Source organism: Gopherus evgoodei, chromosome 4 (genome assembly GCF_007399415.2).
Source record: "Gopherus evgoodei ecotype Sinaloan lineage chromosome 4, rGopEvg1_v1.p, whole genome shotgun sequence".
NCBI lineage: Eukaryota > Metazoa > Chordata > Testudines > Testudinidae > Gopherus > Gopherus evgoodei.
In genome coordinates, this window is record NC_044325.1 from 73,338,060 (window position 1) to 73,364,966 (window position 26,907).

A 26,907-nucleotide genomic window follows, 5' to 3' on the forward strand; every position below is an offset into this window, starting at 1 on the left:
TCTGCTGGGTCAGCTCTGGAGCCCCCTAGAGTCGCACCTTCATGGTGCTGCATAGGGCCCTGCCGACCCGCCACCTCTCCAGCTACTTCTTGCTAAATACTCAAAAAGAGGGGAAGGTAGGTGGGTTTAGAATGGATGTGAGCAACACATCTCAAAGAACAACAGTTACGAGAAGGTAAGTAATTGTTTCTTCTTCTTCGAGTGCTTGCTCATATCGATTCCAATTAGGTGACTCCCAAGCCTTACCTAGGAGATGGGGTCGGAGTTCATAGAATCACTGATTGAAGCACAGTCCTGCCGAATAGTGCATTGTCACTGGCATGCTGGATGATGGCGTAATGTGAACTGAAGGTGTGGATTGAAGACCACGTTGCCACTCTACATATCTGCCGGATCAGTATCTGGGTCAGGAAGGCTGCCGAGAATGCCTGAGCTCCGGTGGAGTGCGCAGTCAGAGCGGGGGCAGGGACCTTTGCCAGGTCGTAACAAGGCCAGATACAGGATGTGATCCATGATGATATCCTTTGCATGGACACTGGGAGGCCGTTTATCCTGTCTGCTACCGCAACAGATAGCTGGTTCGATTTACAGAACAGCTTAGTTCATTTAATATCAAATGTTAGAGCACGCTGCGCATCCAGGGAGTGGCGCCTCTGCTTGCGGCTATTGGCATGAGGTTTCAGGAAAAAAGACCTTGTGAATCAGCGGTAATAGAAGGGAACGCATAGAAAAGACAGTCCTTCCATGGAAGCAGAAACATGTCTGCCAACAAACCTGGGCTGTGGTTCAGAAAGAGGCAGAATTGTAGGCATTTCCTGTTGGCCATTGTGGCGAACAGATTGATCTGCGGAACTCCCCACTGTTGGCAGCTATTGCTTATTACATCTGGGCAGATAGACCACTTGTGATTTTGAAAAGACCTGCTGAGATAGTCTGCTAATTTGTTCTGTGACCCCGGAAGATAGGATGCTTCCAAAAGTACGGACTGTGCTGTGCAGAACTCCCAGAACTTGAGGGCTTCCTGAAACAGGGGAGAGGCACATGCTCCCCCCATCTGTTGTTATAAAACATCACTGTTGTATTGTCTGTCAAGACCGATATGCACTTTCCCTCCAGGAGAGGCCGAAAGGTCTGACATGCCAGCTGGACTGCCCTGAGCTTCCTCACATTGATGTAAAGCATCAGTTCCTCTGGAAACCAGAGGCCATGAGTTCTGTATTCTCCAAGGTGCGCTCTCCACCCCATGGCTGAGGCGTCGGTGGTCAGACATAAGGAGGGACGGGGTTTGGCGAATGCAACCCCTGCACACACCAAGTGTGGGTCGAGCCACCAGTAAAGAGTACAGAATCCTATATCTCCTCTGAGGATGTGCAAACAAGTGGGGTATTTGGATCAGCATTATCTTCCTTGTGCTAAGAATACTGAGGCAGGCCCTCAGTGCCAAACTTGTAATTACCTGCCGCAAACAGAAATTTATATCAATGCAATAGATGATTGAGGCTCTGAGTGGGCATGCAACTAATATAGAGTCTCCAGTTCTCAGTGCATAAAGAGTTTGCAGCATTTCAAAGCCCAAATCAAGATACTGGAAGAGACTAAATAAGCCTTCAACAGGAATGCATGGACTAGGATACTACGTGAAGCTGGAATATTGAGAGGTTTATGAGATTCCAGGAAGAGGAGTGAGGTATAGCGTATTTGACTCCTTCTGGATCTGGTACTCTAATTTTAATAAATAGGGCAAAAAAGAACGAATGGCATGGCCGCTATGACACAATGTCCCCCTGGAGGCCACTGTATTGCAGAATGATTCTCTGAAATCCCTAGTGCCATGCTACTGCACACAGAACTACTAGCACAATGAGTTTTTAGTTCTGACTCACATCATCTGATTCCCTGATGAGTTCTGTGTCTTCTACTTGCACCACAGCATCAGCACCACAGGGGATTGGAGCTCCTGTTGTAACCCGCATTACCTGACCAGGCATCACAGTCTGAGTTGGCTGAAAAAAAACCACAACAAACGATGACAACTATTTTACTTTTAACAAGGGAATGGGAAAACCTGAAAATATTTGAATATTGCAGAAATACACTGGAGAGTAATAAATCCTTTTCACAGTGTGTCTTATTTTCTTCTTGATACATGTTAGTGGAGTTAATATGGGTAAATCCTCATGGTAATTAAAGAATAACACAGGTTCAAATCTGACTCAGGTCACTAGTAATTGAAAGCCATTATTATCTGATGGCAGTGTGAAATAAACTGGTAGTTATTTTTTGTGATGTGGACACCTATCTTCTGGGAAATTGATTGAAACTATCAGAATAGGTAATAAATTGGCGCCCTTGCTGGTAAAGAAGCCAAAGAATGATTAGATCAGGAGAATTAACTCCCCTATTGTTGTGTATTTAGGTTTACAGCTCTCTGTGTCTCAAGTGATTTCTTCCTAAAACTGCTGCTCCCAAGGATACAACACCTATCGCACAAAGAGGTGGTCATTCTGAGTTGGGGATGAAGCACACAGGCAAAGAGCCACTGTAGTGGTATACGCTCTTTGGATAGAGGACTGTGGTCTCCAGGGCTGCCGACTTTCACTAGCACTAAAATGCATTTTTGAAAATGAAAGAACTAACAAAACTGGTTAGGAAAAACTCTTCCTGAAAAAACATGTCCCAGTGCTTGACTTCTAAGCAGGTTTCTCCATTACTGTGAGGTGGATCAACTCCAAACATTGAGGTTTGCATGGGGCATTTATCCTCATGCGGATCTATTTGCTGAGGCCTAAAATTTATAATGGAGTTAGAAGTTGCTCTATAATAATCACACAAAACCATGGTACAAGAACAAAGTCCTAGCAGAAACAATCTAACTTCATAAGAAGCACGCATTATGTATTACAGAAAAAATAACCACTAGCAACATGAAAAATAAATTATGTGAAACAAGTGGGTTTTTTAAATTTATCACTAAGAAATTTTTTATAATATATATTTTCCAAAATCCATAGTAAAATCATCATTTGACCCTAATCATCTGAGAAAAGAATAAATAAATAAAAAAAAGACGGTTACTCACCTTTGTAACTGTTGTTCTTCGAGATGTGTTGCTTATATCCATTCCAGTTAGGTGTGTGCGCCGCGCGTGCACATTCGTCGGAAAACTTTTACCCTAGCAACTGAGTGGGCCGGCAGGTCGCTCCCTAGAGTGGTGCCGTCATGGTGCTCGATTTATACCCCTGCCGGCCCACCCGCTCCTCAGTTCCTTCTTGCCGGCTACTCCGACAGTGGGGAAGGAGGGCAGGTGTGGAATGGATATGAGCAACATATCTCGAAGAACAACAGTTACAAAGGTGAGTAACCGTCTTTTCTTCTTCGAGTGATTGCTCATATCCATTCCAGTTAGGTGAATCCCAAGCCTTACGTAGGTGGTGGGGTTGGAGTGAAATGTGGCAGAATGAAAACTGCTGAGCCAGAGGCTACAGCATCTCTTGACTGTTGAACCAGGGCATACTGTGAAGCAAAGGTATGGACCAAGGACCAATGGAGCTGCGCAACAGATCTCGTGGGTAGGAACACGAGCCAGCAAGGCGGCAGATGAAGCCTGAGCCCTGGTAGAATGCACGGTGATGTGGTTTGGGGAAATATGAGCCAAATCATAACAAGTGCGGATGTACGACATCACCCAAGAAGAGATCCTCTGAGAGGAAAACAAGCAAGCCTTCCCTTTGGTCTGCTACCGTGACAGAGCTGGGGCACCTTACGAAATGGTTCCGTCAGCGCAATATAAACGTGAGCACTCTACAGATGTCCAGGGAGTGCAATTGTTGCGCCCATTGCGTTGAGCTGTGGGTAACATGAAAGGCCGAAACCACCTTAGGGAGGAAAGCTGGGTGTGGTCATAACTGCACCTTCTCTTTGTGAAACCTAGTGTACGGCGGAACCACCGTAAGAGCTCTGAGCTCGGAGACTCGTCTGGCCGATGTAACAGCTACGAGGAAAGTTGTCGTCCAAGACAGGCATAGCAGAGGGCCGGTCGTGAACGGCTCGAATGGGGGAGACATAAGTCTGGTTAAAACTAGGTTGAGGTCCCAGGTTGGGGCTGGGCGGTGCACCCGAGGGTGCAAGCGCTCCAAGCCCTTGAGGGACCTCGAACCCATAGAGTGTGAGAACACAGAACGTCCACCTTAGCCTGGCTGGAAGGTAGAGATGGCTGCCAAGTGTACCCTCAGCGATGATACCGCCAGGTCCTGCCGCTGAAGGCCAGAGGCAGGCCAAATAGAGGGGATCGAGACCTCCGTAGGAGCAAGATCGAGCGTATTGCACCTGTAGAAGAAACGCTTCCACTCGGCCAGGTACGTTGACCAGGTGGAAGGCTTCCTGCCACCCCGGCTCAGTTACGCAGCAGCCACACCGTGAGGTGAAGAGGCTGCAGGTCTGGGTGACGAAGCCTATCGTGGCCCTGAGTGATGAGGTCTGGGTGGGGTGGCAGGGTAATTGGGTTGGTTATTGACAGGCCGAGCAACGTGGTATATCAGTGCTGCCTGGACCACGCTGGAGTGATCATGATGATGCGCGCTCTGCCCCTGCGGAGTTTGAGTAGGACCTAATGAACCAGTGGGAACAGTGGGAAGGCATAAAGGAGTTGGCCTTTCCAGAGCATCAGGAATGCGTCCAAGATCGATCCCGAGGAGAGACCTTGGAAGGAGCAGAACATCTGGCATTTTCTGCTCTTGCGGTGAGCGAACAGGTCTATGTGAGGAAAAATCTCCACTTCTGGAAAGCAGAACGCCTCACATGGGGCAGAGTGACTACTCGTAAGACAGGAAAGACCTGCTGAGTCAAAGCGCCAAGGCGTTCCGAACGCCTGGGAGAAAGGACGTCACCAGCTCCATCGAGTGGGCCATGCAAAAGTCCCAGAAATAGATGGCCTCCTGACAAAAGGGGGGAGGACCATGTCCTTCCCTGGTTATTTATGAAGCACATGGCCATTGTGTTGGCTGTAAACACCGAGATACCATGGCCTTGCAGCTGCCGCTGGAACCCCTGGCACGCCTGGCGGACTACTCTCATTTTTGGGGCATTGATGTGGAATGCCAGCTCCCGAGAAGACCAAAGGCCTTAAGCTCGGAGGTGACCATGAGCACTCAAGCAGAGAGATGACGCATCCGTCGTCAGGGGCAGTGAGGGCTGGGGCGGATGGAACCGCATCCCTGCCCACACCAGGGAGGGAGTTAGCCACCACTCTAGGGAGCCTAAGGTGCTCGAGGGAACGGTGACTACCATGACCATTGGCTCCCTGTCCGGGCGGTACGCCGAGGTGAGCCGGACTTGGAGAGGACGGAGGCGGAGCTTGGCATGTTTGGTTACAAACTTGCGGGCAGCCATGGACCCAGGAGACTGAGACAAGTGCGAGCCGAGGTCGTTGGGAAAGTCTGCAGACCTCGGATGATTGTTGCCATCGCCCAAAACCGCGACTGTGATAAGCAGGCTCCGGCTAGGTCGGAGACCAGGATAGCCCCTAGGAAGTCCAACCTCTGCATGGGAACCAGAGTGGATTGCTCTATAGTAATCATCAGGCCTAGACCTGTGAATAAGACCGTGACGATGCCCACGTGCTGAGTGGTTTGTGTCTCGGAGTCTCCTCGGATAAGCGAATCGTCCAGATATGGAAAAACGCATATCCGACATCAGCGAAGGTAGGCGGCGACTATGGCCATACACTTGGTCAATACCTGTGGGGCTGCAGAAAGGCCAAACAGTAGGACCGTAAACCAGAAGTACTGACGGTTGGCTAGAAAGCGGAGGTATCTCCTGTGCGGAGGGAAGATGGCGTTGTGAAAGTACGCATCCTTCATATCGAGGGCGGCATAGCAGTCCCCAGGAGGCAAGGATGGGATAATGGTTCCCAGGGATACCATGCGGAACTTCAACCTTATCCTAAACTGGTTGAGTCCGCGCAGGACTAGGAAGGTCTGAGACCTCCGTTCGAGTGGGGGACTAGGGCATAACGGGAGTAAACCCCCTTGCCCCTTTCGTCCGTCGGCGTCTGCACCTCTTGTACGAGGAATTGCTTGTGAGAGGGGTCCCTGAAGGGGGACAGGGTTGGAACAAATTAGAGGTGGTACCCATGCTCCACCGTGCGCAGGACCCAGCAATCTGAAATTAACTGGGGCCACGCCAGGAGAAAGCGGGATTGGGATCCCGGCCTGTGACTGGTACACCGCCCTCAGGCGCACCTTGGAAGGTTCGTCTTTGGTCCCAGTGGTAATTGCGAGGGACCTTGACCTTGGCTCTTTAGGGGTCCTGACGTTTGTCTGCGACCACCTTGGCCTCGCCGTTTGCCAAAGTCCTGTCTCTGGCTAGGCACAGAGTATGGCGGCTGGGGACAGAAAGGCCTGCGTTTGGTTGCTGGCATATGCATGCTGAGAGAGAGCATTAGGACCCTATTGTCCATCAGGCTTCACAGCCTGGGGCTGTTTTTGCCGCGAAGAGGCCTTTACCAACAAAGGGTAAGTCCTGAATGGCATACTGCAGCTCCGGCCGGAGGTTTGAAACCTGAAGCCATGAGATGCACCTCATGGAAACACCAAAGGCCAGAGTCCTGGCTGCTGAGTCTGCTGCGTCCAACGAGGCCTGGAGGGACGCTCTGGGTACCTTTTTCCCCCGTCCTCCAAGACGGCAGCGAACTCTTGGCGGGAGTTTTGAGGGAGAAACTCCATAAACTAAACTACCTTCACCCAGGTGCTATAATTATAGCAGCTAAGCAAGGCTTGTTGCTTTGCTACCCAGAGCTGCAGGGCCTCTGCAGAGTACACCTGGCGGCCAAGTAGGTTCATTCGCCAAGCCTCCTTCGGTTTCGGGGCTGACGCCCGCTGGCCATACCAATACCTCTCCTTAACAGACTGAAAGACTAGTGAGCAGAGAGGAGAGCGGACAGACGAGTAGAGGGCACCATACCGGGTCCTCTACCTCTGGGACCTCCTCCACCTCAGGTTGTTGGGGGGCGTATCAGAATCGTGGTCCTGAGCATAAGATCTGCCCATGTGGGATGACATGGATGCGTGTCTGGATGGCCATGGAGGTACTAAAAAAAAAAAAAAAAGGCATGGGCAGAGTCTCTGACTCTATCGGATCTTGCCCAACTCAGCACCGGGAACCGGCACCGGGAGGCGTTACGGTACCTGGAACGAGATCCAGACCTGCAACCAGAACGGTGCCGGGAGGTCGACCGAGATCTCAAGGCTCGGGGAGAGGCTACGGGAGTCACGGTACCTGTCGCGGTGCCAGGAATCGGAACGGTGCCGATAGTAGCGGGTTGGCGAACAGGATATCGACCGGTGCGGCAAGTGCAACCAGTACCGATGAGGAAAACAGCACCGGGACTGCAAGTGGTGTCGGGTATGCCGACGGGACCTGGAGCGTCTGCGGGACCGTGATCATGAACGGTGCCGCTCTGCTGTGCTGACAGAGGACGGTCATATGAAGAGACTGTATTACCCGCACCGGCAGTGCCGGGGTCAGGCAGCATCAACTCTGTCACGGCAATGAGATCCCTCGCCATTGGTAATGTCTCCGGTGTGGAGGGAACAGCAGGCTCAACCACAGTGCATACTGGGGAGCTGTCAGGCACCGGATTCGACGGCCCTCGTGGGACCGGGATCGACGGTACCGAGGTCGTCAGAGCTTCGGTAGGTGTCGGTGCCGGGCGATCTGACTTAGATGAGCTCTCTGGCTGTGGTGCAGTTGGCACGGAAGGAGCAGGAGCAGTAAGCTCAACCACGGCGCGTGCCGGGGAGCCGTCAGGCACCGGATTCGACGGCCCTTGTGGGACCGGGATCGACGGTGCCGACGTCGTCGGTGCCTCAGCAGGTGTCGGTGCCGGATGATCCGACTTAGACGAGCTCTCTGGCTGCGGTGCAGTTGGCACGGAAGCAGCAGGAGCAGTAAGCTCAACCACGGCGCGTGCTGGGGAGCCGTCAGGCACTGGATTCAACGGCCCTTGTGGGACCAGGATCGACGGTGCCGACGTTGTCGGTGCCTCAGCAGGTGTCGGTGCCGGGCGATCCGACTTAGACGAGCTCTCTGGCTGTGGTGCAGTGGCACAGAAGCAGCGGGAGCAGTAAGCTCTACCACGGCGCGTGCCGGGGAGCTGACAGGCACTAATTCAATGGCCCTGGGGGACTAGAATCGACGGTGCCGATGTCATCGGTGCCTCTGCAGGTGTCGGTTCCGGGCAATCTGACTTAGACGAGCTCTCTGGCTGCGATGCAGGTGGCACGGAAGCAGCAGGAGCAGGGGGCTCAACCATGGCGCGTGCCGGGGAGCCATCAGGCACCAGCAGGAATCGTAGGCTTTCTCGACCTCGGTGAAAGGGAGCGGTGCCGAGTCGACTTCGGTGCCGGCGACGGCCGGTGCCGAAAGGCCTTGGCAGTACCGGCGGGGTCCGGTGCCGAGGAGGCGCTTCTGCCAGCCGCTTGATCATCGCTCGGTGCCAAAGGTGGAGGGGTAAGTGAAAGTCCCGCTCCTTTTTGTTCTCGGCTTAAAAGCCTTGCAAATGGGGCACTTAGCTGTCAAGTGTGATTCCCTGAGGCACTTCAAACAGGAGTCGTGTGGATCTCCCTTCGGCATTGGCTTCTGGCAGGCCGAGCCCATTTTTAAACCTGGTGAGCCGTGCATGGGCTCCGGCACCGGGTGCAGGGAAGGGGCTACTTCCTGAACCCCGCTAACTATTACTAAACTAACTATGTTAGCAAAGAAAAAACGTATAACTATACAAATATATATATAAAGGAATTATAACTGCATAACTATATACGAGAATTACGAGTAGCTAGGGAAGTGGAGGTCAGCTAAGCCGCGCTCCACTGTTCCAACGACCGACACGGGTGGTAAGAAGGAACTGAGGAGCGGGTGGGCCGGCAGGGGTATAAATCGAGCACCATGACGGCGCCACTCTAGGGGGCGACCTGCCGGCCCACTGAGTTGCTAGGGTAAAAGTTTTCCGACGAATGTGCATGCGCGGCGCACACACCTAACTGGAATGGATATGAGCAATCACTCGAAGAAGAACCTCACTAATAAAAATCAGCTGGAAGCTAATGGGGATGGATGTGCAAGTTTCCTTGTTTCATGCAGAGCTCTTCATTTGCTCTGTCCATCCTTCTGCAGTAGTCTCATGTGGTGATATTCCCTAAAGTGCTAACATAAATTTGAAATATCAGTAAGACAAAAGTTGATATACCTTGCTCATTGGGGCAGTACTGGGGGAGGAGGTGAGATTGACCTGATTTATCAGGCAGCATCAAAGTGGTTAAAATATCTACCAAGATAAAACTGAGAGTTGAGGCTGCATTTAATTTTGCTTCTTCTAAGGACAGAGGAGATCAAATGTCTTTCAACATGGCATAAATAAAATGGTAATGAGAACTAAAAAAGGCACAATTATCATGTACTATCTGGAATTCCACTAATCACAGAATCATAGAAATGTAGGGCTAAAGGTACCTTGAGTAGTCATTTAGTCCACTGATTCTCAGCCTTTTTCCATTTGCGGACCTCTACAAAATTTTGAATGAAGGTGTGAATCCCTTTGGGAAATCTTAGACCTAGTCTGCGGACCCCTACGGGTCCACAGACCACAGGTCGAAAACCACTGTTCTGTGGTAATGACAACCTTTTCCTGCCCCTAGACAAAGTCTGTGGACCCCCAGGGTTGAGAACCACTGATCTAGTCCACCTCTCCCTACAGAGACAGGATCAAATAAACCTAGACCATCCCTGACCCAAGGGGCAGAACTTGAGTCAGAAGCCAGTAATTGGAGCCAATGGTCAAAGCAGGGCTGGGAAAGATTGGAGAAGAACTGGAACAGGGCAGGAGCAGACTGGAGCAGGACAGGAACAAGGCAAGAGCAAAGCTGGGAACGAGGCAGGCACAGGAGCAACTGCAGCTGCTGGTGCCAGCACTGAGCAGCTAGTGACCTGCTGGTGAGTTTAAATGCAGACCTGTTGGCTCCTTTCAGCCACTCACGTGGGCTGGTCCATCAGGTGAGTCTATTGCAGCCACTGGGTTCACTAACCTGCCTAAAAGCTGAACTGGCTAGCTGCAGCTTTAGCTGAGGATACTCAACCCCCCTGGTTCCCGACACTCTGTACTGAATTTTATTGTGCTAGTTTCAGACCAATTCTCCAATTTATCAAGGTCCTTTTGAATTCTAATCCTGTCTTCCAAAGTGCTTGAAATTCCTCCCAGTTTGTTAACATCTGCAAATTTTATAAGCATACTCTCCACTACATTATCCAAATTATTAACAAAAATATAGAGTAGTACCAGACCCAGGACAGGCCCCTTCAGGACCCCACTAGATATACCCTTCCAGTTTGATAGTGAACCATTAATAACTACTCTTTCAGTTTGTCTTTTCAGCCAGTTGTGCATCCACTTTATAGTAATTTCATCTAGACCACATTCCTGAGGTCTAGATGATTATTATAGAGCAACTTCTTACTGTTGATGAGAATGACACAGTTCTACATGACAAAAGCCTGGCTAAAATCAAGATATATCAAGTCTGCAGCTTTCCCTTACCCAGTAGCCATCTGATTCAATCAGTATAGTAATCTTAAGGTTTTAAGTTATTCAAGATTTGAATCCAGAACATTGCTATGCATCTTACAAATTTAGCAAATTCACAGGTGGCTCAGATTAAGATATTTTGTGGGTTCCTCATAGAACTCTTCAGTTTTAAGAGGTCTTCAGGGAAATATACTGACCCAGGAACATAGGACTTGCCACATATGCTTTATTTGTCAATAAATGTTATCTGAAAGTCTTTTAAAAATAGTCTTGCCTTCTCCATGCAGACAAATGGTCCATCTAATCTAGTAGCCCAGAAGTTCTCAAACTGTGGTCCATGGACTACCAGTGGTCTGCAAGCTCCATTCAGGTGGTCCGTGGATAGTTCCCTCTAAGGTGCGCAGCTGGGTTGACGCACACGAGAGAAGGAAGGTCCACTCACCTAATTAGTGAAGCCACGCAGGTGTGCTCCACTAATTAGGTGCCTGGAACATGGAGAAGACACACATGCAAGTGACGTGGTGGCCTTGGGGGGAATAGGGGGTAGGTTGGAGGGAGGAAGTGGGATGAGAAGAGGGGATGGGGGAATTTGGGACGTGCAGGGCTGTGGTGGCCAGAAAAAGAGGTGACTTTCCCCAGCTCCAGAGCTGTGGCTGCTGGGGAAAGACAGCTTCTTCCCAGCCTCAGCTCTGTGGCTGCTGTGGTGGGGGAGATAGTTCCCTCCTTTCCAGCCCCAGCTTGGGGGCTGCCACGGTGCGGGAGAGAGGGCACGTCCATCGCATTAGAAAGGTAAGAATACTGATATTAAAATATGAGTTGTGTGCTTTTATTTGTAGAACAAAAAAAAAGTTAATTATTATTATGGTTTTTTAAATAAATATATAGCACTTTTATCCAAAGCGCTTTACAATAGTTAGCTAATGGTACAAATAACATTTGGAAAGATCATTAAGTGGTCTGCTGAGATCCTCAGCAATTTTCAAGTGGTCCGCAAAAAAAAAAAAAGTTTGAGAACCACTGTAGTAGCCTATAACTGTTTTTCACCTGGAACAGATGCTTCAGAAGGCTAAACCATTATTTTACGCCTGGAATCATTACAGCCCTTATAATCTTTATCCTAGCTGTACTGTAAAAGTACATACTATTTTTGTTCATATAACTATCTAATGGTGTTTTAAACTTACTAAGCTATTTGTCTCCTATAGCAGCAGGTTTCACAGGTTAATTGTATATTGCATAAAAAAGAATTTAAATTTCCTTCCTCCCATTTTAAACGTATTACCTTTTGGCCTCATAAGGAACATGGGTATGAAAATGTCAGAATTCAATGATTTGGGTCAATTGTTGTAAAATGTGCTGCATTTTCAGCTTTTTGCCCAGTGAATTAGCATAATTACTCTTTTCTGATTTATAAATCTCCAATGATGTAAAGCATCCAAACACAACTGTGAATGTGACTGGGTGTTTTTTTACAGTAAGCACTGTTGCCTGTATATTTATTACCTTCCCTTTCTTTCCTTTTTAAAATTGAACATATTCATTTGTTTTTATGTATTTGAGAGAGTGGTAGTCTATTGTGTTTTATTACATTAGTTTGCCTTTATTCTTTTCTGCACCACCCCAAGTGCATTGGCACTGTAAAACAGAATGAATAAACCTGTTGGTGCTACACAACATATCATCATTTATTATTATATATTTTGTTATAATGTTGTCTTCACCTTCAGGTAATAGCCCAGATTCTGCAATCATCAATATGAAATATACAACTAAGAAAATGGCAATTAAGATGAAAGACGCTGCTTCAATACAGTGAAGTTGTAAAATATATAGTAATAATAATATTTGCACTTCTATAATGCCTTTCATTTTAGAACCTCAAAATGGTTTACAAACATCAAAATCCCATTTTAAAGATGTAGAGAAACCAAGGTACATAGAAGCTCTGTCTTACCTATGTCAAAAAGTGATTCTGTGGCAGAGATGAAAACAAAACCCAGGAGTCTTGCCCGTATGTTCCCTGCTCTTGCCATTAGAGAACACAGACCATTAATAATTATTCTAATTAAAATCCTCAGTTGTCTTAGACTATTACAGTAATCAGATCAAGCTAATGTTGAGCTTAGAATGTACCCCACTTTCATTGGGTCCTGGGGCATTCTTAAAGGCCTTTTAAAACATCATTAAGGACCACACCCTTTATTCCCCCCCAACCTAACTTCCTATTGTGATAAATGTACTTCCACTCACAGGGAAACAGATACAAATCCTTTCATTAACTTAGCTGCTTTTCTCCTGAACCAAACCAAGGGAGTCACTACAGAATGATAAGATGTACTCTTGCTCCTCACTCACACTAAATGTGCTATCTCCTTAGCAGCCCTTTGTTTGTCCAGCAGCAGGAGATCTAACCAAGTTTTGAAAATGGATACACATTTCTGCTCCTGCCAGAACTAGGGTAGCTTGCATTACATGCTGTCTTTCAGAACCTATCCGAGACTGTAGATGGACACCAGTATGTTACAAGTGGACCCAATCACTGGATCCCACATGCTCCTAATCCAGCAGGGTCTGGATAGAGTCAGGTCACTATTCCTAGCTTTAGGTCTCTAAGGCATACACCCAGGTGAAGACTTCATATCTGCCACCCTGTCTTAAGACATGAGATTCTGCAACCCCACTGCCTTAGATTCCAAAACCAGTGCCTCAGCCCACCAGAGCCCCCAGTGGCTTATGCACCTTCCCTCAAAGTTCCACTTCACTGTGGATGCTCTGAGCTTTTCGATTAACCCATTTAGGAACAACATGGCAGGCAAACAAGGAACACAGGCTTAGTCAAGGAACTTCTTACCCACAGTCATTTTACCCTCAAGACATCACTAGTGAGTTACAAATCTTTGCAATATAACAAATGGTCCTGAAATGCTGTGTGATATGATTGAAATATGACCACATATATCAATAATTTTGCCATTAAGACAATTGCAATGAATCTTGTACAAAGTATAGCACGTAATGTGTCAGTGGAAAAGTTATAATTTGCTAAATATGATTATTCTGTTTAAATCCATGTATCATCACTGTATCTGAAGTTATGGATATTGGCTACGTACCTGTTTCTCAAATGTGTTTGTTCTTCGGGTAACACCCACAAGGTAGTTTACATCCAGTCTAGCCAGCACATTATGAATGGACTATCAAGTTTGATGGGCCATTAAGGACTCTTCACTATAACAGTGGGTCATAAAAGAAACTCGTTCTGACCAGATAGATCTTCCCGTGGATGCCTCAGCACAGATATGAGCAATGGCTGGATCTGTGAGTCATCAAAGCATGTAAGGACATGTGATTTGCTCATGTGACCCTGGGACTCAGCAGTAACTTTCCACAAACTAGGCTGTGAGCTTTGTTTGGAACAGAAAATTTCCAGGCATATGGTAAAGAGTACAAAAGATCCCCAGGATGACTCAATTTTGCCTCTTTCCTCCCCTGATTCTGTGGACCGTAGATTTACACCTAAAAGGAACATACTGAACTATGGAGTGAGGACCTTCCAATCTTTGGGAAGTTACCAAAGAGACTTTACAAGTCAGAAGTCTATAATGTCACTGCTATAAACCTGATATAAGGACATTACAATTATTGTAGGTATATGATCTATTAACCATTGTAACTCTCTTCTTTTTTTAACTAATAAACCTTTAGATTTTAGTTACTAAAGGATTGGCAGCAGTGTGATTATTGGGTAAGAGCTGAGTTATATATTTACCAGGCTAAATGGCTGGTCTCTTGAGATTAGAAGGATCCTATATGTGTTGAATTTGGTTTCAATAACCACTCTTCATTGAATCCGGTGTTTGGGGGGTCACAGAATGCATTTTTGACTTCTTTTTAACCAATGTGGGGAGACAGAAGTTTCCTTTTGTTACTGGCTTGGTATATCTAATGATAGAACAACGACCAATTTGGGGTGAGTCTGCTCTATTTCTCAGCAGTTTGTCCTGAATCTGGTGAATAGTCTCAGTTGGGCCCCACTGAGCAGTGACAGATGCACCCGTTAATCTGATTTCACTTCCAACCCTTATGTAAATCTGAGGATTGGTCTACACTAGGAACTTATGTCAATATAACTATTTGCTCAGGAACCTCGAAAATCCATACTCCTGAGTGACGTAGTTATACCAACCTAATTCCCAGTGTAGACAACACTACTTTGAAGGGAGGGCTTTGTCCATCAACATAGCTACAGCCTGTCAGGTAGGTAGAGTACCTACACCGATGGGAGAAGCTCTCCTGTCAGGTAGGTAGTGTCTTTACTAAGCACTATAGCTCAAGTGCAGTAAGTGTGGACAAGCCTTGAAGTCTGGTCAGCATTTTAGGCTAGGTATAGTGTCCTTCCTGTCTTCTTCTTTCCAGCCAGGGGATGGCACCCCTCCTGAATACCATCTCTGACTCTATTTTGCCATGTCCCCAAGCTGGGAAATTCTAGCTTCCAGCCATGCGAGTCCCATATATAGAAAACCATTGTCGCCTGAGGTGAACCAGTCGTTCAGAGTCATACAAAGTTGCATTCCAAAATAAAACAATGTAAAACTTTAGCGCCTACAAGTCCAATCAGTCCTACTTGTTCAGACAATCGCTCAAACAAGTTTGTTTACATTTACAGGAGATAATGCTGCCTACTTCTTAATTACGTCACCTGAAAGTGAGAACAAGCATTCGCATGGCACTGTTCTAGCTAGTGTTGCAAAGTATTTATGTGCCAGATGCGCTAAAGATTCATATGTCTCTTCATGCTTCGGCCACCATTCCAGAGGACATGTTTCCATGCTAATAATGCTCATTAAAAAAATGTGTTAACTAAATTAGTGACTGAACCACTTGGGGGCGAACTGTATGTCTCCTGTTCTGTTTTACCCACATTCTGCCATATATTTCATGTTATAGAAGTTTCGGATGATGACGCAGCACATGCTCAATTTAAAAACACTTTCATTGCAAATTTGACAAAATGCAAAGAAGATACCAATGTGAAATTTCTAAAGATAGCTACAGCATGTGACCTATGATTTGAGTATCTGAAGTGCCTTCCAAAATCTGAGAGGGATGAAGTTTGGAGCGTGCTTTCAGAAGTCTTAAAAAAGCAACACTCTGATGTGGAAACTACAGAACCCAAGCTACCAAAAAAGAAAATCAGCCTTCTGCAGGTGACACGTGACTTAGATGATGAAAAAGAACATGTGTCGGTCCCATTGCTTTGGATCATTATCGAGCAGAACCTGTCATCAGCATGGATGCATGTCCTCTGGAATGGTTCTTGAAGCATCAAGGGACATATGAATCTTTAGTGCATCTGGCATGTAAATCTCTTGCAACACCAGCTACCACAGTACCATCCAAACACCTATTCTCACTTTCAGGTGACATTATAAACAAGATGCAGGCAGCATTATCTCCTGCAAATGTAAACAAACTTGTTTGTCTGAGCAGTTGGCTGAACAACAAGTAGGACTGATTGGACTTGTAGGCTCTAAAGTTTTACACTGTTTTATTTTGGAATGCTGTTTTTTTGTACGTAATTCTACATTTGTAAGTTCAACTTTCACGATAATTAGATTGCACTACAGTACTTATATTAGGTGAACTGAAAAATACTCTCTTTTGTTTCTTAGAGTGCAAATATTTGTAATAAAAATAAATATAAAGTGAGCACTGAATACTTTGTATTCTGTGTTGTAAGTGAAATCAATATATTTGAAAATGTAGAAAACATCCACAAATCTTTAAATAAATGGTATTCTGTTACTGTTTAACAGCACGATTAATTGTGATTACTTTTTTTAATCGCTTGACAGCCCTAAGAAAAAGTCATCTACTTCAGGGAGTCTGAAGAAGGGAAAATCACTTACATGTAATTCTGCATATTTTAAGACTTCTTGGACAATTTTCATTTCTTGGTTTGCATGTTCATCATATCACTTGCACACACAAGTAACAGCAAAAATTCAATATGCAAGTGATTTATGCATGTACAAACAGATGCTGGGTAGAGGTCCCTTTGAAAATTTCTCAGTGACAAGTGGTTAGGATTTTGGTTTTTTATCTTTTCTGTAAAATTACACCATCAACAACACAGCAACCCTCAACACCATCCTAAGGCATTGGACCATTGCTTATTCATACATGAGACCACCATCTACTGAATCATCAACACTAGCACCTAAAGTATTATGGAGTTTCCCTCTGTGTCTCTTATGCAAGTACTGACCTGATCTTACACTACTTAGCATTTGAGATCATGTCCCAAGTTGTATGGCTGCAGGCTAGACAGTGCACACAACTTTGTAATTATTTAGTGTCAACTTCAATAACAAATACAATCTTTGAGGTACTTTTGAGGATTCCAGAGCACAAATGTAAGGCACAAGTTTAAAAAAAAAAGTCAGATCCTTAGTCTTACAAGAGAAGAAAAACTTAGCATAAAAAAAGAAAAAGAAGAGGAGAAAAGAAATTGCACTCACCTGCTCACCAGCTTGGGATTCCCCAATGATGAATCGATCCCCAGGGCCATCAGCAGCTATAGGACAATATAGAAGAAAGAAGATGATAAAATGACTAAACCATTGCAAATGGGAAAATAAGAAATCAAGATTGGAAGAACCTTAGAATAATCCAAGATTTAGTTTAGACTTGCTTCTTTAGAACCTGTATGAGAGGATATGAATATTTTGCAAAACATTTTGGACTTTTAGGTTTAAGATGCATTTATTAATTTGCTAATCACAGGTTATATAATAATATTTTCTACCACAAAATTGCTCAGATATACTCATTGTTCCTAGTTCTTGCAAGGATATGCAGAAGTCTGGGAGAATGTAAAAGGAAACCATTGAATATTATCTTCATATCAAAGGTTTCCAATTGTACGTAAGATTCTTAAGACAAGAGCCTCAACTTCATGAGGTAGAGGTAACAGCAATAGTTGGTTATCCTCTCTGTGAAACTGCCACTAGATGGGAGGCCATTATATATATATATAATGGCCTCCCATCTAGTGGCAGTTTATATATATTTTGCCAGCATGTCATAACTGTTTGGAAGACAACAGCAGAATTTTGGGTATCAAGATTTCTGGGTTCCCTTCCTAGCTCTGGGAGGAATGCAATTTAATGATTAGTGCAGTGGTTACAGACAGTATAGACAAGCATGTACATCTGACGCATTCACTCTGAAAGACAGTGGGGCTAAGTAGATGTGACTCGCACATGCCACATTAGAGACTTAGGTTCTGTTCCTAGCTGTCAGTGTCAGAGGTGATATTTGAACTCATCATTTCCTCACTCCCAGCCCAGTGCACCTTCATTTAGACAAAAGGAAATTTTGATGGGGGACAGCAGGTGGGCAAAGGTTTATAAGTACTGCAGTTGGAGCAGTCTTAACATTAAGGAACACATTTTACTGTGTATGTTCAAATAGCAATTTTCCAGGGCTACTCATTTATCCATATCTGGACAGATTTTCAAGGGGACAGCAAAGATACTTCTGCTAACAAATGCTGAGTTTCTGCTTTGGAGGCACCAGAAAGGTCCGAAGAAACAATTGAGAATAACTACCATATTTTCCCTGCTCTTATTCTCAGAAACTCTTAAACTGTTTTTGCTGAAACTGAATATATAATTCTGAGACAGAGACTAAATACAGAAATTATTAATGTGAACAGCTGAAGTTTGAAGCAAGTGAAATCATGTAAAGTATTATGTGTTAGGAGGTGTATAGGTGTCGCTATGTGTTCTGCCTGTAAGAACTGTATTTATGCTTTTATAGCACCTTTCATTTGAGGATCTCTAAATGCTTAAGGAATGTTAATTAATTAAACCTCACAACAACCTTCTGAGGTAGGTGTTATCAGTATTACAGAAGAAGAATCTGAGGTACAGGAAGAGTATGTGACTTGCTCAAGGTCTCATAGCTAGAGTCAGGAACAGAATCTGGGAGTACTGACAGTTACCTGCTCTAACCATTTGATCATGCTACACCCAAAAGTGATTATATCTACAGGCAATGTCGTCCCAGGGGAAGAGTACAGGATTGGAAGTCAGGAGACTTGGAATCTAATCATCCACCCTCAACGCTGACTTCTCACAGAATATCAAGTCATGTTCAAGTTGTCTTTCTCTTTATCTTCAAGGCACTCAGTACTTTGGGGCTTGGGCCCAAAATAGCTAGAAGATTGCCTAAAGCGCAGATGTGATGACCAGGGTCAATAACTCCACTCCTCAGGCACAATGAAGCTTTCTACCATAAGGGTAAAGTTCATCTGTGCAAGAGATAGTTTTCTTGGGGACCGGTCTGAGACTTGTGGAATGAACTCCCACAGGAACTACGAATCGTCACAAACCTTACCACCTTCTGCTTCAAGTGCCAGGCTATTTCTTTGACCTGCTGCAATGGGGCAGATAGGCCCCCTGCTCTCAGGGAGGGGGTAAATAAGAGCCTGTGGGAACAACTGGCCAGCCCCACTACACTTGCAGTAGTTCTCAGGAATCAAGAAGGGTCCTAAAGGAAGAGGCTCAGCTTAGTTAGGGAACTGACCAAAGAGAACAGAGAGCAGCGCTGTGGGTCTTCCTGGATGAGGAAGGCTTGTTCTAGCCAAGATCCTGAGACAGCTTGCTGCCTGGATGAGACTCCCAGTGGATGGGATCACTGGACCCAGGAAGACTGATAAAAGAGACTGGCCACATGCAGACAAGCCTTGTGTAGAAGGGCAGGGTCTTGCCGACAAATCCTTGGAAGACCTTGCTTTTGAGTTGTTTTCCTTTTATTCTGGACTCTAATGCCCTGGAAGGGGTGTGACTCAAGTGTGCCATGTCCAGTGGGCTAAGACACCAAGGCACTGGATCTATGAGGAGAGACACCCGACTGTCAGGGAACCACAGCTGATTGAAATGTGCCTTGATGGGCCACAAAGGGGTGTCTTGTAGACAATCTGGTTGGCACCTGTCTTCTCTATTCAAAACAAAACAAAAAACCTAGCCTAAACAGAAAACTTACCAAAACAAAACACTATGCTGCATTCAAAATTCTCCCCCTAGGGAGAAGATAAGAGAGAGAACAAACCACATGCGACAGATGTTAGTCATGTCACTCAATGCACTATTGGACGGGGCTCCGAAACTGTAGCGATGAGGGCAGCATAAGAACCTATCTAGACTAGACTAGAAATTGTGCTTCCACTGAAATCAGAATTTCATCATTTAAGTTAATTGGAACAAAATCAAGTCCCTGGGTTCTAATTTATACTTAATAAACTAACAGAATAACTTAATTTCTGTTACTCTCAGAGACCCCCCCCGAAAAATGAAAGTATTTACCAAAGCTATGTCCCCAAGGTGTTGTGATGTTTTCTCAACTGTGGTCAGTGTCTTTCTCTCTCACAATGAATAGTACCTTACTTCATAAGTAGCCTCACTGATTTCACTGAAATTTCACATGGAATAAAGTACTGCTCATCACAAGTAAGGGCCAAAGAATCAAGTCTTTTACAATGTCATCAACTCATGAAAGTCTATCATGAGTCTCACAATATTTAGTATTCTAGAATGAGGGGGGAGGGTTGATAGCAGCCTTCAGCTACCTGAAGGGGGGTTCCATAGAGGATAGAGCTAGGTTGTTCTCGGTGGTGGCAGATGACAGAACAAGAAGCAGTTACAGTGGGAGCAGTCTTGGTTGGATATTAGGAAACACTATTTCACTAGGAGGGTGGTGAAGCACTGGAATGGGTTACCTAGGGTGGTGGTGGAATCTCCATCCTTAGATGTTTTTAAGGCCTTGCTTGACAAAACCTTGGCTGGGATGATTTAGTTGGTGTTGGTCCTGCTTTGAGCAGGGGATTGGACTAGATGACCTCCTGAGGTCTCTTCCAACCCTAATATTCTATGATTCTAAAACCCTATTGGGTTAAGAAATGTGCTTTAACCCTTAAAACCTATTGGAATCAAGAGATTACATGTAAATCTGATCTCTCATTAAAGAAAAAAAGTAAGTTTCTAGCCCTTTTGATGTATGGAAAAGCTTGACAATGTGAAATGAGTGCATCCTAAAGACTCAGAAATCAGGAGGCAAATAAAAAGAATCTCAGGTTTATAGTTTTAAAAAAATCTCATGATTTTTGAATATTTGAGGCTGGCAATCTTTTTGAGATCCTTAGATGGAAAATACTAAGTATTATTATTATTATTATTACTGTAAGTACCTATTGACCCCAATAAGGGGCGTTGGAAGTGCTTTCTGCCAAATCTACAGTCTGTTGCAGTGGTGAATTAATTGCATGAGTCTATCTGTATCTGCTATTTCAGACAAACCTCTTGGGTCTGCATTACATAATAACACTGCCCAGTAAAATCTTCATTTAATTTTAAATGAGTTGTGTTGGCTATTTTCTTAGCCAAATAAAATCACATTAAAAATGTAATTTCAAAATCAAACCAGATTTTTCGTTAACTAACTCCTTTCCTTAAAAAGTGGTACTCAGCTGTTAAATAAATAGCTTTGCCTACCTTTCAGATAAGACGGTTACTCACCTTTGTAACTATTGTTCTTCAAGAAGTGTTGCTCATATCCATTCCAGTTAGGTGTGCGCGCCGTGCGTGCATGCTTGTCGGAAGATTTTTACCCTAGCAACTCCGGTGGGTTGGCAGATCGCCCCCTGGAGTGGCGCCACCATAGCGCTGGACCCGACCGCTCCTCAGTTCCTTCTTGCCGGCTACTCTGACACTGGGGAAGGAGGGCGGGTTTGGAATGGATATGAGCAACACATCTCAAAGGACAACAGTTACAAAGGTGAGTAACCGTCTTTTCTTCTTCGAGTGATTGCTCATATCCATTCCAGTTAGGTGATTCCCAAGCTTTACCTAGGCGGTGGTGTCGGAGTGAGATGTCGCAGAGTGTAACACTGCGGAGCTGAAGGCTGCATCATCCCTAGACTGCTGAACCAGGGCATAGTGGGAGGCGAAGGTGTGGACCAGGTCGCTGCACGACAGATTTCATGAATGGGCACGTGAGTGAGGAAAGCAGCCGATGAGGCCTGAGCCATGGTGGAGCGCGCAGTCACGTGGCCCGAGGGGACGTAAGCCAAGTCGTAACAGGCGCGGATGCACGACGTTACCCAGGAGGAAATCCGCTGCGAGGAAACAGATAGGCTCTTGAAACGCTCAGCCACCGCAACAAAGAGTTGGGGGTTTCTGCGGAATGACTTAGTTCGCTTGATATAAAAAGCGAGCGCTCTATGGACGTCTAGGGAGTGTAGCTGCTGCTCCCTGCAAGACGAATGTGGTTTTGGGAAGAAGACAGGGAGGAAGATCTCCTGGTCAACGTGGAAGGCCAATACCATCTTGGGGAGAAAGGCTGGATGCGGTCGCAACTGCACCTTGTCCCTGTGGAACACCGTATACGGGGGATCCACCGTGAGGGCCTGAAGCTCCGAGACCCGTCTCGCGGACGTGATGGCTGCCAGGAAAGCGGTTTTCCAGGAGAGGTATAGAAGGGAGCAAGTTGCTAACGGTTCGAAAGGAGGGGACATGAGTCTGGCAAGAACCAGGTTAAGGTCCCATGTAGGGGCAGGGCGGCGTACTTGGGGGTAGAGGCGCTCTAGGCCCTTAAGGAACCTAGACACCATCGGATGAGAAAACACCGAGCAGCCATCCTCCCCTGGGTGGAATGTAGAGATGGCTGCCAAATGGACCCTCAGAGATGATACCGCCAGGCCCTGTTGTTTGAGGGACCAGAGGTAATCCAAGATGTTGGAAATGGAGGCCTCGGTGGGAAGGAAGTTCCGGTCCACGCACCAGCACGCAAAACGCTTCCACTTGGCCAAATATGTCACTCTAGTGGAAGGCTTCCTGCTACCCAGGAGCACCTGTTGCACTGGGGTGGAGCAACGTAGCTCAGACTGGGTTAGCCACACAGGAGCCATGCCGTGAGGTGGAGCAACTGAAGGTCCGGGTAATGGAGCTTGCCATGGTCCTGGGTGATCAGGTCCAGGTGAAGAGGCAGGGGAACAGGGTCTGCTATGGATAGGTCTAGCAACATGGTGTACCAGTGCTGCCGAGGCCACACTGGAGCTCTCATGATCAAGCGGGCTTTGTCCCTGCGTGTTTTCAGTAGGACCTTGTGGACGAGCGGAAATGGTGGAAAGGCGTAGAGCAGGTGCGTCGTCCACGGCACAAGGAAGGCGTCTGCCACTGAACCCGGTGAGAGGCCTTGAAAGGAGCAGAACGTCTGGCATTTCCTGTTCCCGTGAGATGCAAAGAGGTCCAACCAGGGAAACCTCCACTTCCGGAAGAGCGAAAGAGCAACATCCGGGCGAAGGGACGATTCGTGGGAAAGGAAGGATCTGCTGAGGCGATCCGCCAGCATGTTCCGAACTCCCGGGAGAAAGGACGTGATGAGGTGTATAGAATGGGCAATGCAGAAGTCCCAGAGTCAGAAGGTCTCTTGACACAGGGATGAAGATTTTGTGCCGCCCTGCTTGTTTATATAGTGCATGGCCGTTGTGTTGTCGGTGAACACCAACAACACAACGGCCCTGTAAGTGTTGTCAGAACATCTGGCAAGCGAGGCGGACCGCTCTCAGCTCCCGAACATTGATGTGTAGGTTCAGCTCGTGAGATGACCAACGGCCTTGGGTGCGTAGGTGCCCGAGGTGAGCCCCCCCAACCAAGGGATGATGCGTCTGTTGTCAGGGACGCCGAGGGCTGGAGCGGATGGAACAGGAGCCCCGCACACACCATGGAGGGATCCAGCCACCACTGGAAGGAGTCTAGGACAGTCGAGGGAATGGTGACGACCATGTCCATAGGATCCCTGGCTGGACAGTACTGTGAGTTGAGCCAGGACTGGAGGGGCCGTAGGCGCAGTCTTGCGTAGTTCGTTACAAACGTGCAGGCTGCCATGTGGCCCAAGAGAGCGAGGCAAGTGCATACCGAAGTCAACGGCACAGCCTGCAGCCTCCGGATGATGGCCGTCATAGCCTGGAACCGTGGCAGTGGCAGGCAGGCTTTGGCAAGAGTCGAGTCCAGGGTGGCACCAATAACCTCTATCCTCTGAGTGGGGATTGGAGTCGATTTTTCCACATTGATCATTAGATCTAGATGTAGGAAAAGGTTCTTGACAATGCGGATGTGACTGAGGACTCACATCTCGGAGGTCCCGCGGATAAGCCAGTTCTCTAGATACGGAAACACATGTATCTGACTGCGGCGAAGGTGGGCGGCGACCACAGCCAGACATTTGGTGACTACTCTTGGGGCTGTAGAGCGGCCGAACGGGAGGACCATGAACTGGAAATGTTGCCGGTTGACCACGAACCGGAGGAACCTCCTGTGAGGCGGGAAGATGACTATGTGGAAGTAGGCATCTTGCATGTTGAGGGCGGCATACCAGTCTCCAGGATCCAGGGATGGGATAATGGTCCCCAGGGATACCATACGGAACTTCAACTTTACCATGTATCTGTTGAGTTCCCGCAGATCGAAGATTGGTCTGAGACCTCCCTTGGCCTTGGGGATTAGGAAGTAGCGGGAATAAAACCCCTTGCCCCGCTCGTGCTCCGGTACCTCCTCTATGGCTCCTTTGGCGAAGAGCGTTTGCACCTCCTGTAGGAGGAGTTGCTCATGAGAGGGGTCCCTGAAGCGGGACGAGGGAGGGGAGTGGAAGGGGGGGGTTGAAATAAATTGTAGGTGGTATCCAAGTTCCAACGTGTGTAGGACCCAACGATCTGATGTTAGCTGGGATCACGCAGGGAGGAAAAAGGAAAGCCGGTTGGAAAAGGGCGGGGATGGATTCTTTAAAGAAACTGGTACAATGCCCTCGGGCGCACCTTCAAAAGGAAGGTTTTGGCCCGGAAGAAGGCTTGGAGGAGCTTTGATTCTGGCCCCCTTGGTTGCCCGATTGCCTTCGGCGGCTGTTTCTGCCTTGCCATCTGGCGAATCTTGCCTCTGCTGGGGTTGAGGAGAAGGGCGGTGCTGTTGAGGTCGGAAGGGCCTGCGCTGAGTTACCAGCGTGTGCATCCCTAACGAGCGCATAATGACCCTGTTGTCTTTTAGGCTCTGCAGCCTAGGGTCAGTTTTGTCCGAAAACAGCCCTTGGCCCTCAAATGGAAGGTCCTGAATAGTGTGCTGGAGCTCCGGGGGGAGGCCAGAGACCTGCAGCCATGAGATACGGCGCATAGTCATGCCAGAGGCCAGAGTCCTGGCGGCTGAGTTTGCAGCATCCAGGAAAGCCTGGAGGGAAGTTCTCACGACCTTTTTCCCTTCATCGAGGATCGCCGAGAACTCCTGTCGTGCGTCCTGCGGAAGCAGCTCCTTAAACTTATCTGCTGCCCCCCAGGTGTTGTAGCTATAGCGGCTAAGGAGGGCTTGCTGGTTGGACACACAGAGCTGGAGGGCCCCCGCAGAGTAAACTTTTCGCCCGAGCAAGTCCATGCGCCTCGCGTCCTTCGATTTAGGGGCTGGGACCTGCTGGCCATGGTGCTCCCTCTTGTTAACCGACTGGACGACGAGGGAGCAAGGAGGAGGATGTACATATAGATATTCATAACGCTTTGAGGGCACCATGTATTTGCGCTCTACCCCTTGTGCAGCAGGCGGAACAGAGGCCGGAGACTGCCAGATCGTAGTGGCATTGGCTTGTATGGTCTTAATAAATGGGAGGGACACTCTAGTGGGGGCATCTGATGACAATATGTCCATCACTGGGTCTTGGACCTCCGGGACCTCTTCGGCTTGCAAGTTCATGTTCTGTGCAACACGCCTGAGGAGGTCCTGGTGGGCCCTGAGGTCAATTGGAGGAGGGCTGGCCGATGAGGTTCCAGCTACAGCCTTGTCAGGGGAGGATGAAGAGGAGAGACCTGGAACGAGCGGGTCTGATGAGGGCTCCGCCTGGTGGATCGCGTCCGTCTCCCTGGGGAGCTCAGAGCCCTGAGGCTGGGTCAACCCTTCCTCCATAAGAGGAGGGGGAGGATGGGTAATTGTGGCCTCCGGTACCCTGTGCTCTGAGGCCGTCGAGCGCAGTGGACCTGGAAGAGGGCCTTGGGCCTGATGGTACGCCCAAGGCGTCCAGAATCCCCACTGCTGCGCTCCATGATCTTGAGGCTGGGGCTCGCTGAACAAGGCAGCAGGCACGTCGGTGTCTGGGGTGTATGCACTATCCACCTGAGAAGACACGGACGGCTGTCGGGACGGCCATGGAGGAGCCGAACGAGGTTAGTATGAGTCCCTCGCTCCCATCGCTGGAGATCTCCTCGGTGCCGGGAATCGGTACCGGGAATCGTATCGGTGCCAAGACCGAGACCGGGACCTGCAACCAGCGTGGTGCCGGGAGGTCGACCTGGATCTCGAGCGCCTGCGGTGGGACTGGCTGCGAGAGTCTGGGTGCCAGGAGCGGTGTCTAGAGCCGGAGCAGTATCAAGAGTACCGACTCGGACGAGAGGTGGATCTGTGCCGCGAGTACGACCGGTGCCGCCTGCGAGCGGCGTCGAGATCGGGACCGTCCATGAGACCTTGAGTGGTGCCGGGACCTGGATCGAGACCGGTGCCGGCTCATCAACTCCAGCAAAAGAGGCCTCATAGCGGCAGGCTTGCCTCTGGAATGCAGAACCCGCAGCGGTGGTGCGGGGGGTTGAGGCAGGGCAGACTCAGTCATCGCAATAAAGTCCCTGGTCGAGGAGAATGTCTCCGGCGTGGAGGGGACCGTCAGCTCGACCATGGGTCTCACCGGGTAGCTCTCCTGGACCTGACTCGACGGCCCTCTCAGGACTGGAGTCGACGGTACCACAGTCGTCGGTGCCGCAGCAGGGGTAGGTGCCGGGTGATCCGAACAAGTCTGCACCGAAGGTGCGGAGGAAGTTGAAGGCCTTCGGTCAGGTCCCTGCGCCGGAGAAGACCAGTGCCGAGTGTGTTGGCGGAGCCGGCACGGTCCAGTGTCAGCGCTCGGTGCTGAGGACGGAGGGTTAAGGGCTGGCTCCATAAGGAGAGTCTTTAAGCGAAAGTCCCTCTCCTTTTTAGTCTGCGACTTAAAGGCCTTGCAAATGCAGCACTTGTTGGAGATGTGCAATTCCCCGAGGCACTTTAGACAAGAGTTGTGGGAATCGTTAGTGGGCATCGGCTTTTTACAGGCCGAGCACGGTTTAAACCCTGGTGAACCGGGCATGGGCCGGGGCACCGGGTGTGGGGAAGGGCTAGAACCCAAACCCCGCTAAACTATGTACAACAACTAACTAACAACTATAAAACTAATTACACTATGGACTAATTCAACTATATACAATAAGAGAT

General features: G+C 47.8%; 1 protein-coding gene across 1 annotated transcript in view; it reads right to left on the bottom strand.

Moving 5' to 3' along the window:
* The window catches only part of GPHN (gephyrin), a 562,913-nt gene that overhangs the window by 55,213 nt on the left and 480,793 nt on the right, over positions 1 to 26,907 (bottom strand). Inside the window, 2 exon segments of the mRNA XM_030559799.1 lie at positions 1,884 to 2,003; positions 17,098 to 17,153. Coding sequence (XP_030415659.1) covers positions 1,884 to 2,003; positions 17,098 to 17,153 — 176 coding nt within the window.